Source organism: Zonotrichia albicollis, chromosome 25 (genome assembly GCF_047830755.1).
Source record: "Zonotrichia albicollis isolate bZonAlb1 chromosome 25, bZonAlb1.hap1, whole genome shotgun sequence".
NCBI classification, from domain to species: domain Eukaryota; kingdom Metazoa; phylum Chordata; class Aves; order Passeriformes; family Passerellidae; genus Zonotrichia; species Zonotrichia albicollis.
The window spans coordinates 1969149-1982760 of NC_133843.1; the positions used below are offsets into that span (position 1 = coordinate 1969149).

General features: G+C 39.8%; 1 protein-coding gene across 11 annotated transcripts in view; it reads right to left on the reverse strand.

The window, feature by feature from the left end:
• LOC102069673 (cyclin-dependent kinase 11B) overlaps positions 1 to 13612 on the reverse strand; it is a 32441-nt gene extending 18829 nt beyond the window's left edge. For 6 of the 11 annotated variants that reach the window (XM_074558597.1, XM_074558592.1, XM_074558598.1 and 3 more), the window contains exons 1-9: positions 13472 to 13612; positions 11434 to 11565; positions 10367 to 10482; positions 8889 to 9013; positions 7239 to 7377; positions 5692 to 5822; positions 2348 to 2470; positions 377 to 475; positions 159 to 287 (exon numbers count right to left, since the gene is read on the reverse strand). In XM_074558597.1, coding sequence (XP_074414698.1) covers positions 159 to 287; positions 377 to 475; positions 2348 to 2470; positions 5692 to 5822; positions 7239 to 7377; positions 8889 to 9013; positions 10367 to 10482; positions 11434 to 11544 — 973 coding nt within the window. In that variant the 5' untranslated portion in view covers positions 11545 to 11565; positions 13472 to 13612. The remainder of the gene's footprint in view (positions 1 to 158; positions 288 to 376; positions 476 to 2347; positions 2471 to 5691; positions 5823 to 7238; positions 7378 to 8888; positions 9014 to 10366; positions 10483 to 11433; positions 11566 to 13471) is intronic. The other 5 variants (XM_074558600.1, XM_074558595.1, XM_074558603.1 and 2 more) reach the window with 3 other exon arrangements.

The following is a 13612-nucleotide window of genomic DNA, read 5'->3' on the forward strand; positions in this document are numbered from 1 at the left end:
AAGAATTGGGATTATCTCTACCAAAAGGACAGAATGGGACTTGGGGGTTTTATTTTGTGAGGTCTCAGCCTGGCCTAGACTAAGAGAAAAGGAAAATGTTCCAATAAAACAACACAGGAAAATAAAGGAAATCAGGCAGCCCTTGGTGGAATCCTCACCTGCTGATTGCTCAGACACCTCCTCAGAATTGCTGCCTGTCTCCTCCTCCTCCTCCTCTTCCTCCCCCTCTTCCTCAGAGCCTTCACTGCTGGACTCTTCCTCCTCCTCTTCTGAGCCTGATCCAGATTCTGTCCAGGAATAATCAGGCACTTAACACTCACAGAGAAATTAATGACATCTCTACAATTAATTACAGCTCCTAATTGCATTCAATCACCTGAGGAAGACTCTGCTGAGCTGGTTTTTCTCTCGCTGTCACTGATGTCCTGCAAGTCTGACAGAGGATCCCTCTCTTCTGGTTTCTCTTCTTTTACTGCTGAAACCACAAAAATTAAAAGCACAGTGCTAATTGAGTATCATTTCCATTCCTGAATTCCCTGCTTCACTTTCTGCTGGCATTAAATCAGTGCTGAATATTCAGTATTGGAAATTCACAGCACTAAAAAAATAAATAATAAGCATCATTTCACACTCTGCTCAATGACAAACAGCTTTGCTGAATTGTAGTGGTGCAGTTTAACAACCAAAAATATGAAATATTGACCTGATTTTTAAACATGAGGTGTTCCTAAGATGAATTAAAATGGGGGAAAAAAGGGAAAAAAGCACCATGGTGACAAAAATCACCAGGACAGGTCCCTACACATTGGTTACTGCCAGAGTGCTCACTATGAAAAATCTCTGGTGTTGATGGGGCAGGAGCTTCCCAGGCCTTGCTCTGGGTGCCTCCACCTGGAATTACATCTCTACAATGAATTCCAGCTGACTCCACCCCACTTTGGGTGCCTACATCTGGAATTCCACTGATTCCATCCTGCTCTGGGTGCCTACATCTGGAATTACATCTCTAAAATTAATTCCAGCTGATTCCATCCCACTTTGGCTGCCTACATTTGGAATTCCAGCTAATTCCATTCTGCTCTGGGTGTCTCCACCTGGAGTTCCATTGATTCCATCCTGCTCTGGGTACCTACATCTGGAATTCCATCCTGCTCTGGGTGCCTCCACCTGAAATAACATCTCTACAATAAATTCCAGCTGATTCCATCCCACTTTGGGTACCTCCACTTGGAATTCCAGGGATTCCATCCTGCTCTGGGTGCCTACATCTGGAATTACATCTCTACAATAAATTCCAGCTGATTCCATCCCACTTTGGGTGCCTACATTTGGATTTCCAGCTAATTCCATTCTGCTCTGGGTGCCTCCACCTGGAATTACATCTCTACAATTAATTCCAGCTGATTCCATCCCACTTTGGGTGCCTACATCTGGAATTCCAGGGATTCCACCTTGCTCTGGGTGCCTACATCTGGAATTCCATCCTGCTCTGGGTGCCTACAGCTGGAATTACATCTCTACAATTAATTCCAGCTGATTCCATCCCACTTTGGCTGCCTACATTTGGAATTCCATTGATTCCATCCCACTTTGGGTGCCTACATTTGGAATTCCAGCTAATCCATTCTGCTCTGGGTGTCTCCACCTGGAATTCCAACTCTACAATAAATTCCATTGATTCCATCCTGCTCTGGGTGTCTCCACCTGGAATTCCAACTCTACAATTAATTCCAGCTGATTCCATCCTACTCTGGATGCCTCCACTTCTTTTCACAGCTGCACACATCAGAGCTTTCCTCCCTCAAACAAAGGCGTTTTTATGTCACTTGTGCAAATTCCCTACCCCAAGAACCTTCAGGTGGGATCATTTTCTGGCTTGGATAACAAAATTCACCATCTAAGCAGAACTCTGCCTTCAGTACGTAATTATTCTACAAGGTGACAGAATCAGTGAAGCTCACTGAGGTCACTTTTCCAGGTAATTCAGCTCCTAACCCCAAATCCATCTGGAGCTGGAGTAACCAATCCCCTTTTTAACCTGCAAGGCAATTCAACTGCAGGATTTTAACAATTCAGTCAGCTGCTTCTTCCACCACTGAACTAACTCATTTTGAACCTTTTCCAATTGCTACTCCTACCCCTAAATATTCCATTTACCCCCAGTGCATGTCCTGCAAAACCAGCACTGCTTCAGCAAAGAGCCATTGGTGAGGGTTCCAGATTGACGCCGCTGGGGCTGAGCTGGAACTGAGCACCTGGGATGGTTCTTTGAGACTAAAAATGGATTGAATTTGATTTTTTTTTCCCCCAGCTGTCCCCCAAGACAGTGTAGAGTGGCAGATGCTACCTGGTTTCCTGCTCTCTCCTTGCTCAAGCTTGTCTCTCTGCTGGCGCAAAGGGCTGCGACTCCAGGGTCTCATTTTTACTTTGTCTCCATATTCTTCCCTCACTGTTCTATGGTGTGCAGAAACTAGGGAAAACAAAACCACAAGAAATTGTTACAGCTGCCTAATTAGAGTTGTCCTGTCTGCCACAGCCACCTGATTGGAATGTTTTTAATTTTTTTTTTTAACAGGGTAATAGGGAAGAATGGGAGAGGAACCTACTTAAATCAGTATTTAATATAAAATGTAAGTATTTAAACTTAAGTATATTATATTATATTAAGTATTAAAGTATATTATATTATATTAAGTATTAAATCAGTATTTAACTCTTCTTTCTGGGAAAATGAAGGGTTTTGATTGATCTCAAATAAAATATGGGTTTGGACTGCTTAGAGAAAGCTGCTGCCACACTTAAAAAACAGAAGCAAGCTGCCCTGTATGCTACACAATAAACACCCTGATTCTAAAGCATTAATGCCAGAGAAAGAAGTGGAAAATATGTAAAATCAAACCAGCTGAGGTTTAGAAGGAGCTGACAGAACATTCAGAACAATAAAATCAATGAAATGCAAAGTTACACAGATTGAGCACTATCAGCACAAAGCCAAGCACAAACAGGAGCTGTTTGGTATGAGCTGAGCAAGAAAGAGAAAGCAAAAAAAAAAGAATTGTTTTGCTGTGCTTGGATAATCTCTGTCACCTGATCACAGGAATGGGCTCTGATTTTTTACCTCACAAAGCTGGGCCAGAGATCCTTGAAGCAAAAATTGAGATTGCAAACAGCCAACATGCAAAAAGTGCAAAACTGAAATTCTTCAGGCACCAGCTGATCCCACCTGACCCCACTCCATGCCCTGAGTACCAACATCAGCTCTCCCCCTTGGCAATTTATTCCCCCAAATCCCCAAAACATTGAATTTTGGGGTTTCAACCTCTATCAAACTGAGTTAGGCTCAGCCAAAGAGTTCAGAACCACTGAACACAGTGGCACCTCCAGAAATCCTGTTTTTATGGGAAATTAACCCTCAGAAATCCTATTTTATGGGAAATTTCTCCTCCAGAAATCCTGTTTTTATAGGAAATTTCCCCCTCAGAAATCCTGTTTTTATAGGAAATTTCCTTCTCAGAAATCCTGTTTTTATAGGAAATTTCCTTCTCAGAAATCCTGATTTTATAGGAAATTTCCTTCTCAGAAATCCTGTTTTTATAGGAAATTTCCTTCTCAGAAATCCTGTTTTTATAGGAAATTTCCTTCTCAGAAATCCTGATTTTATAGGAAATTTCCCCTCCAGAAATCATGCTTTTATAGAAAATTTCCCCTCCAGAAATCCTGTTTTTATGGAAATCTCTCCCTCAAAAATCCTATTTTATGGGAAATTTCTCCTCCAGAAATCCTGTTTTTATGGAAATCTCCCCTCAGAAATCCTGTTTTTATAGGAAATCTCTCCCTCAGAAATCCTGTTTTTATGAAATTTCCCCCTCAGAAATCCTGTCTTTATAGGAAATCTCCCCCTCAGAAATCCTGTTTTTATGGGAAATTTCCCTCTCACAAATCCTGTTTTTATGGAAATCTCTCCCTCAAAAATCCTATTTTATGGGAAATTTCTCCTCCAGAAATCCTGTTTTTATAGGAAATCTCCCTCTCAGAAATTCTGTTTTTATAGGAAATCTCCCCCTCAGAAATCCTGTTTTTATGGAAATCTCTCCCTCAGAAATCCTGAAATTTCCCCTCCAGAAATCCTGTTTTTATGGAAATCTCTCCCTCAAAAATCCTATTTTATGGGAAATTTCTCCTCCAGAAATCCTGTTTTTATAGGAAATCTCCCCTCAGAAATCCTGTTTTTGTAGGAAATCTCCCCCTCAAAAATCCTGTTTTTGTAGGAAATCTCCCCCTCAAAAATCCTGTTTTTGTAGGAAATCTCCCTCTCAGAAATCCTGTTTTTATACAAATCTCTCCCTCAGAAATCCTGTTTTTATAGGAAATTTCCCCTCCAGAAATCCTGTTTTTGTAGGAAATCTCCCCCTCAGAAATCCTGTTTTTGTAGGAAATCTCCCCATCAAAAATCCTGTTTTTGTAGGAAATTTCCCTCTCAGAAATCCTGTTTTTATAGAAATCTCCCCTCAGAAATCCTGTTTTTATAGGAAATCTCCCTCTCACAAATCCTGTTTTTATAGGAAATTTCTCCTCCAGAAATCCTGTTTTTATAGGAAATCTCCCTCTCAAAAATCCTGTTTTTATGGAAATCTCTCCCTCAGAAATCCTGTTTTTATGGAAATCTCTCCCTCAGAAATCCTGTTTTTATGGAAATCTCCCCTCAGAAATCCTGTTTTTATGGAAATCTCCCTCTCACAAATCCTGTTTTTATAGGACATCTTCCCCTGAGAAATCCTGTTTTTATAGGAAATCTTCCCCTCAGAAATCCTGTTTTTATAGGAAATTTCCCCTCCAGAAACCCTGTTTTTATAGGAAATCTCTCCCTAAAAAAATCCTGTTTTTATAGGAAATCTCCCCTCAGAAATCCTGTTTTTATAGGAAATCTCCCCTCAGAAATCCTGTTTTTATAGGAAATCTCCCCCTCACAAATCCTGTTTTTATGGAAATCTCCCCTCTCAAAAATCCTGTTTTTATAGGAAATCTCCCCTCAGAAATCCTGTTTTTATAGGAAATCTCTCCCTCAGAAATCCTGTTTTTATACAAATCTCCCTCTCAGAAATCCTGTTTTTGTAGGAAATCTCTCCCTCAAAAATCCTGTTTTTATAGGAAATCTCCCCCTCAGAAATCCTGTTTTTATAGGAAATCTCCCCTCAGAAATCCTGTTTTTATAGGAAATCTCCCCTCAGAAATCCTGTTTTTATAGGAAATCTCTCCCTCAAAAATCCTCTTTTTATAGGAAATCTCCCCCTCAGAAATCCTGTTTTTATAGGAAACCTCCCTCTCACCAATCCTGTTTTATAGGAAATTTCCCCTCCAGAAATCCTGTTTTCTCTCCCTCACAAATCCTGTTTTTATAGGAAATCTCTCCCTCAAAAATCCTGTTTTTATGGAAATCTCCCTGACAGGCAGAGGCAAAACCTCCCTGACCAACTTCTCAGGATATTTAATTCCCACAACATCATCACATCATTTTATCTCCCCATGTCAAACTTAAATTTCCTTCTCCCTCCCATGTCAAACCCTCCCCACTTGAATTTTTTTTTAAAATTCTGGTGCTGCTTTAACAAAACCCATTTCTACCCCTCCATTCAGCAGGGTGTAAACAGGCAGGAAAGGGATAATAAATCTGATTTATGCAGAGGGAGTCACCTTCTCTCCTGGCTTCTCTCTCCTTCCTCCTCTCCTCAGCTCTCCTCTCCCTCTCCTTCTGCTCCCGCTGCTCCTTCTGCTGCTCCCGGATTTTCCTCTCCCTTTCCCTCTCCAGCTGCTCCAAACGATCTCTGGAAAATAAATTTTGTTTGTTATAAATTCAGGAGGAAAACGGGTTCAATCTGAAAATTGGTTCAATCTGGTTAAATCATTTTTGTTGGTTACAAATTCAGAAGGAAAACAGGTTAAATCTGAAAATCGGTTCAATCTGGTTAAATCATTTCTGTTGGTTATAAATTCAGAAGGAAAACGGGTTCAATCTGAAAATTGGTTCAATCTGGTTAAATCATTTTTGTTGGTTATAAATTCAGAAGGAAAACGGGTTAAATCTGAAAATTGGTTCAATCTGGTTAAATCATTTTTGTTGGTTATAAATTCAGAAGGAAAACTGGTTAAATCTGAAAATTGGTTCAATTGGTTAAATCATTTTTGTTTGTTACAAAGTCAGAAGGAAAACGGGTTCAATCTGGAAATTGGTTCAATCTGGTTAAATCATTTTTGTTTGTTACAAATTCAATCTGGTTAAATCATTTTTGTTTGTTACAAATTCAATCTGGTTAAATCATTTTTGTTTGTTATAAATTCAATCTGGTTAAATCATTTTTGTTTGTTATAAATTCAGCTGGTGAAGAGAAGGAAAACTGCTTTGCAGCACCAAACCACTGAGCTCAATTTCCTTCTCAACACCCCCAGAAACAGTGGAGTTTTTCAGCTGATCCTTTAAAAAATAAATTTAAAAGATCCAGAGCAGGAGTTCTCCAGCCTATCAGGATTTAAGCAGAAATTAAGCCAGTCCAGTTAATTAATCCCATGATAATCCAGGTAATTAATCCCCAGTGAAAATCTGCTTTGTACTTATTTTTTAGGTTGGAAAAACCCCTAAGACCATCCAATCTTTTTATTTATTTAAAATTAACGTATCTGATTTCTTTAAAAATTCATTATTGTATATAACTATATATAATTATCTAAATTTAAATTAACTACATTAATTTATTTATCTTTTCTGACCAAGAACTAAATAACAACTTTTGACCAATAACCAAACACCAAGATAAAAGTGATTCCAAACCCATGATTTTAACCCATTCTTCTACAAAATCTTGAAAAATTATTCCTTGAACTGCAAGCCCCAGTTGATTATTTATTTTTTATTTTTATATTTTTTATTTTCTTTAAAATTAATTTCATTTAAACATTAATTATTGCATATAATTATCTAAATTTATTGTATATAATTATATATAATTATATATAATTATCTAATTTTAAATTATTAATTGCATTAATTTATTTCTTTTTTCTGACCAATGATTATAAGAAATCACAGTATACAAGAGCAATGAAATCTTCACAAAGCTTCGTATTTTTATTCCAGTGGATTCCCCTGGAATATCCATGGCAATAAAGCATTTAAAAATAATGAAGTGAAGAAGAAAGTGGATTTTTTGGTTATTTCCCACTGCTCAGAGCAGGGATGGATGTACCTCTCCCTTCTGGAATGTTCCCTGGCCATCTCTCTCCGTTTCTGTCTCTCCCATTCTCGCCGGGCTTTGTCCTGCTCCTCTCTGTGTCTCTTCCTACGCTCGTGCTCCCGCTCCTTCTCCTTCACTCGGGCGTGTTTCCCTTCAACAAACACAAATCAGCTTCAATTTCCCTTCAAAAAACACAAATCAGCTTCAACTTCCCTTCAACAAACACAAACCACCTTCAATTCCCCTTCAACAAACACAAACCAGCTTCAATTTCCCTTCAAAAAACACAAATCAGCTTCAACTCCCCTTCAACAAACACAAATCAGCTTCAACTCCCCTTCAACAAACACAAATCAGCTTCAATTTCTGAGTTACTGCTCCAAATAATCACCGAAAGCAAAACTCAGGGGGTGAAAGTGATGAGAACCATAACCAGGATTTTCTTAAAGGGAAAATCCTGTTCTGAAAGGGAGTTGGAAAGCCCAAAGTCTCTAAGGTTTTATGTGAATATTTATATTAAAGTAAAAAATGGTTGTTATTAATGGGAATGTCTCTAGAAAGGATATTTATTTTCCCTTGGCATGTACAAAGATCAGAGATCTTTCACTCAGTGAAGCCAGAAAGAATACTTGTATTAAAGTAAGAAATGGTTGCTATTGATGGGAATGTCTCTAGAAATGATATTTTTCCCTTGGCAGGTACAGAGATCAGAGATCTTGCACTCAGTGAAGCCAGAAAGAAAACTTGTATTGAAGTAAGAAATGGTTGCTATTGATGGGAATGTCTTTAGAAAGGATATTTATTTTTTCTTGGCAGGTACAAAGATCAGAGATCTTTCACTCAGTGAAGCCAGGGAGAATATTTGTATTAAAGTAAGAAATGGTTGCTACTGATGGGAATGTCTCTATAAATGATATTTTTCCCTTAGCAGGAACAAAGATCAGAGATCTTTCACTCAGTGAAGCCAGAAAGAATACCTGTATTAAAGTTAAAATATGGTTTTTATAGACACTGGAAACGTCTCTAGAAATGATATTTTTTTCCCCCTTGGTAGGTACAGAGATCAGAGTTCTTTCCCTCAGTGAAGCCAAAGAGAATATACTTGTATTAAAGTATAATATGGCTGTTATTGATAGGAAGACAATGGAAATGTCTCTTGAAATGATTTTTTTTTTTCCTTAGCAGCCAAAAAGATCAGAGATCTTTCACTCAGTGAAGCCAGAAAGAATACTTGTATCAAAGTAAGAAATGGTTACTATTGATGGGAATGTCTCTATAAATGATATTTTTTCCCCCTTGGCAGGTACAGAGATCAGAGATCTTTCACTCAGTGAAGCCAGGGAGAATATTTGTATTAAAGTAAGAAATGGTTGCTACTGATGGGAATGTCTCTATAAATGATATTTTTCCCTTGGCAGGTACAGAGATCAGAGCTCTCTCCCTCAGTGAAGCCAGAGAGAATCTGATCAGGCTTCAAGGAGTAAAAGTGACCTCAGTGTCCCTGTCCCAAAGTGATTTCTGTGCTCTGACCACGCTCACACCCTGTCAGCCCCCTGAGGGCCCCAAAGCAGCCAAAGAAATGAACAATTGAAATTCCTCTGTCTGTCCAGCTGCTGGGTTCCCCAGCCTGAGTGATTTGATTTATCCTTCTGCCAGAATCACCTTCTGCAGAGTGGCTCCTGTGCCTGCGCTTCTCTTTCCTCTTCTCATCCTTCCTGTGATGGGTTTTCTCTTTCCTGGACATTTGCTGGGGGGGTTTGATGGCCAAGGAATCATCTTCCTCTCCCCTGGAAGGCAGGAAGGAGTGAGCTCAGGGAGGGGACAGGGGAAATCCACACATTTCCTTGGCTGGAAAAGATTCCCGTGTTATTTTGGGTTTCCACAATAAATCCCAACTGGAACACAACGCTTAAATTGATTTCCTTGGTTGGAAAAGATTCCCATTTTATTTAGAGTTTCCATAATAAATCAAAATTTATTTATTGTGGGTTTCCACAATATTTATTTATTGTGGGTTTCCACAATAAAGCAAAACTGGAACACAACACTTAAACTGGTTTTCTTGTTTGGAAAAGATTTCCAATTTTATTTTGGGTTTCCACAATAAATCCAAACTGGAACACAACAGTTAAATGGGTTTCCTTGTTTGGAAAAGATTTCCATTTTAACACAACACTTAAACTGGATTCCTTGGTTGGAAAAGATTCCAATTTTATTTTGGGTTTCCATAATAAATCCAAACTGGAACACAACAGTTAAATGGGTTTCCTTGGTTGGAAAAGATTCCCGTTTTATTTAGAGTTTCCACAATAAATCCAAGCTGGAACACAACACTTAAATTGATTTCCTTGTTTGGAAAAGATTCCAATTTTATTTTGGGTTTCCACAATAAATCCAAACTGGAACACAACACTTAAACTGGATTCCTTGATTGGAAAATATTCCCATTTTATTGTGAGTTTCCACAATAAATCCAAGCTGGAACACAACACCTAAATTGATTTCCTTGGTTGGAAAAGGTTCCCATTTTATTTAGAGTTTCCATAATAAATCAAAATTTATTTATTGTGGGTTTCCACAATATTTATTTATTGTGGGTTTCCACAATAAATCCAAACTGGAACACAACACTTAAATTGATTTCCTTGTTTGGAAAAGATTCCCATTTTATTTTGGGTTTCCACAATAAATCCAAACTGGAACACAACACTTAAACTGGATTCCTTGGTTGGAAAAGATTCCCATTTTATTGTGAGTTTCCACAATAAATCCAAGCTGGAACACAACACTTAAACTGGATTCCTTGGTTGGAAAATATTCCAATTTTATTGTGGGTTTCCACAATAAATCCAAGCTGGAACACAACACTTAAATTGGATTCCTTGTTTGGAAAAGGTTCCCATTTTATTTTGGGTTTCCACATTAAATCCAAGCTGGAACACAACACTTAAATTGGTTAAATCTGGTTAAATCTTAACCAGTGCTCCACAAGTGTGTGCTGCACAAAGGATTTTCACTTCTAAAATTTGATTTTCCCTTCAGATATTTGAAACCTTTTCTCAGGACGTTGAAAGGGTAATTTCAGGATTTGAAATGTTCATTTCAGGAATTTTTTCCTCTTTTTATTCCCTCACCCTCACCTGTCTTCCATGGAGTCTTCCCTCCTGTAGGGTGAGTTCCTGATGGTGATTTCCATGCGATGGTCTCTCAGCTCCCCCTCCTCAAGAGAATCCCTCTTGGAATCCCTGTCATCTGACTGAGGGAACAGGGGAAAATCTGGTTATTTGTATGGTTCAAAATAAATAAAATTAAATATTACTGAAATCTTCCTCTGCTGGCTCAAAAATTCAGCCTGGATTGGTCATCCCTGTGAAATCACTGATTTGTGACAGCAGCACTTGGAGCTGAAGTGCTTTAATTTGACAAAATGAAACAAAATTAAACACTGAGAAGGAGTGCACTAATTATTGTGTGGTATTTTCTGCAATAATTATTTTGAACACAACTGTACAAAACCAAACAGCAACAGAAAAGTGATTCCAAACCCAGAATTTTAACCCATTCTTCTATAAAATCTTTAAAAGTTGCTCCTTGAACTGCAAGCCCCAGTTTATTATTTTTATATATATTTATATATCTTATTTATTTAAACATTAATTATTGTATATAATTATTTAAATCATTAATTGCATTAATTTGTTTCTCTTTTCTGACCAATAACTAAATAAAAACTTTTCTGACCAATAACCAAACAGCAAGATAAAATTTATTCCAAACCCATAATTTTAACCCATTCCTCTGTAAAACCTATAAAAATTGTTCCTTGAACTGCAAGCCCCAGTTGATTATTTATTTTTATTTATTTATCTATTTTATGTTAAATTAATTTAATTTGAACATTAATTATTGTACATAATTACATATGATTATCTAAATTTAAATTATTAATTGTATTAATTTACTCATTTTTTCTGACCAATAAGTATAAGAAATCACAGTATATAATGCAAGAGCAATGAAATCTTCACAAAGTTTCATATTTTTGTTAAACTTTGGAATTAAAGGCCACACAGAAAAAACTTCAGCTGACAGAGCATCAGAAAAAAATCACCAGAAAATGAGGATACAGGCAGTGCACCCCATTAAAATGCAGTTTTCTATTAATAAAGTAAATAATTGAATGAAATGAGTCCCAAGTGCAGCTTACATTTTTCATACGTTTGATCTCTGCCTTCTCCTCTTGCTCCTTCCTTCGCTTCTTCTCCTGGAGAATCTCATCTAAAGTCTTCACCTTCCAAGAATCCTTTTCATCACCCATTTGAGTTCCAAAAAACACTCTCTGCAAAAGGAGGAGACATTGAAAAACCCCACAAATAAATCTATTTCACACCCATTTATTTAATGTTTTGTTTCTGAGTAAAGCCATGATAGAGTTGATTTATGGTGGACCAAAACTGTTTTGTTTTAAACCCAAAGAAAGACTCTGTAAGAGCTCAGGGAGCTGCTGGAGGGCAAGAAAACCAATTTATGCCCATTATTTAATAATGACCTGAGGTAACAAAGCTTTGGAAAAAAAGGACACAGAATGCAGAATTTATGGCAAAATCCTGAGATAAGGAAGAAAATTATGAAGCCAACTGAGCTAAAATCCGCTGTCACTGAGGAAAAGGTAATTCCAGCACAACCACAGAGAAAGGCACTAATTAGCATGAGAAGTGGAAGAATAATTAACACATGGAAGGCAGAATATTAATTAACAAGAGCACTATATCATTTACACATATATATATATGTGTGTGTGTGCCTATATATATGTCACTTTATATATATATAGTGACATAGCATATATATATGTATATATTATTGAGATTTATAAACAACTAAAATTTGCAAACAGGGGTTTGATTTGTGAATTTGTGGATTCCTGAGAGGAATGGTGGATTTGTCTTTCCAAACCAGCTGTGGGGCTGCTGGTGGATAAAACCAGCACTGAGAAATAAAAGAAACAATGGAAAGGATTCCACTGATTGGTGAATGGAAAGGGATATTTGCTTTTACAAATCAACTTCAGGTTTGCTGATAAATTAAATTGGACATTGCGAGATGAAAGAAAAAATGGGGAAGAAAAACGCCTAAATTCTGTAAGAATTAAAAATGAAAAAGGAGGGTTGTACATTAGAGGGGAATCTTTGCTATCAGGGGGTCTGAACCTCTCAAGTACCTCAGAAATGGGGAAGAAAAACCCTAAATTCAGTAAGAATTAAAAATTAATAGGGAGGGTTGTACTTTAGAGGGAAATCTCTGGTATCAGGTGTATTGGGAAGAGTGTAACTCTCAAATACCTCAGAAATGCGGAAAGAGAGAAGGGAAATTGGGATAAAAAGGAGGCTGGCTCCTCCAAAAATTGGAGAGACCCCACGGCCTCTGCCTTTAATCCAATAAAGCAAAAAGGGACTCCTCAGTCTCCTTTTTGGACATAAACCTGTTCTCAAAACTCCCGGTGTCCCCTCAGAGCCCCTCGGTGTCCCCTCAAAACCCCCGGTGTCCCTTCCGAGCCCCTGGTGTCCCCCCAGAGCCCATTCACAGCCCCCGGTGTCCCTTCAGAGTCCCCGGTGTGCCCTCAGAGCCCCTCGGTGTCCCGCCAGCCCCGGGTGTCCCCTCAGAGCCCCCCGTGTCCATTCACAGCCCCCGGTGTCCCCTCAGCGGCCCCGGTGTCCTCCCAGAGCACCCGGTGTCCCCCTGCTGTCCCTTCAGAGCCCCTGGCATACCCCCGGTGTCCCCTCAGAGCCCCCGGGATCCCCCCGGTGTCCCTTCCGACCCCCTGGTGTTCCTTCAACTCCCCCCCGGTGTCCCCCCAGCCCCGGGCGTCCCCTCAGAGCACCCGGTGTCCCCCTGCTGTCCCCTCAGAGCCCCCGGTGTCCCCTCAGAGCCCCCGGGATCCCTCCGGTCTCCCTTCCGACCCCCTGGTGTTCCCTCAGCGCCCCTCGGTGTCCCCCCAGCTCCGGGTGTCCCCTCAGAGCCCCCGGTGTCCCCCTGTGGTCCCCTCAGAGCCCCTGGTATACCCCCGGCGTCCCCCCAGCCCTGGGCGCCCCTCAGAGCCCCCGGTGCCGCCCCAATGTTCCCTCACAGCCCCGGGTGCCCCTCAGAGCCCCGGGTGCCGCCCCAATATCCCCTCAAAGCCCCGGTTTCCCCTCAGAGCCCCGCTGTCCCGCCGGTTCCCCCTCAGCGCCCCCGGCCCCGCTCACCGCCGCCGCCACCGGGGACTGCGAGCAGCCGCGCGCGGGTCACGCGTCACTTCCGCCCGCCGCCGCGCGCCGATGACGTCAGCGCCGCCTCACGGCGCCCTAATTAACGCAAATCGTTAATGAGGCGTTAATTGAGCCCCG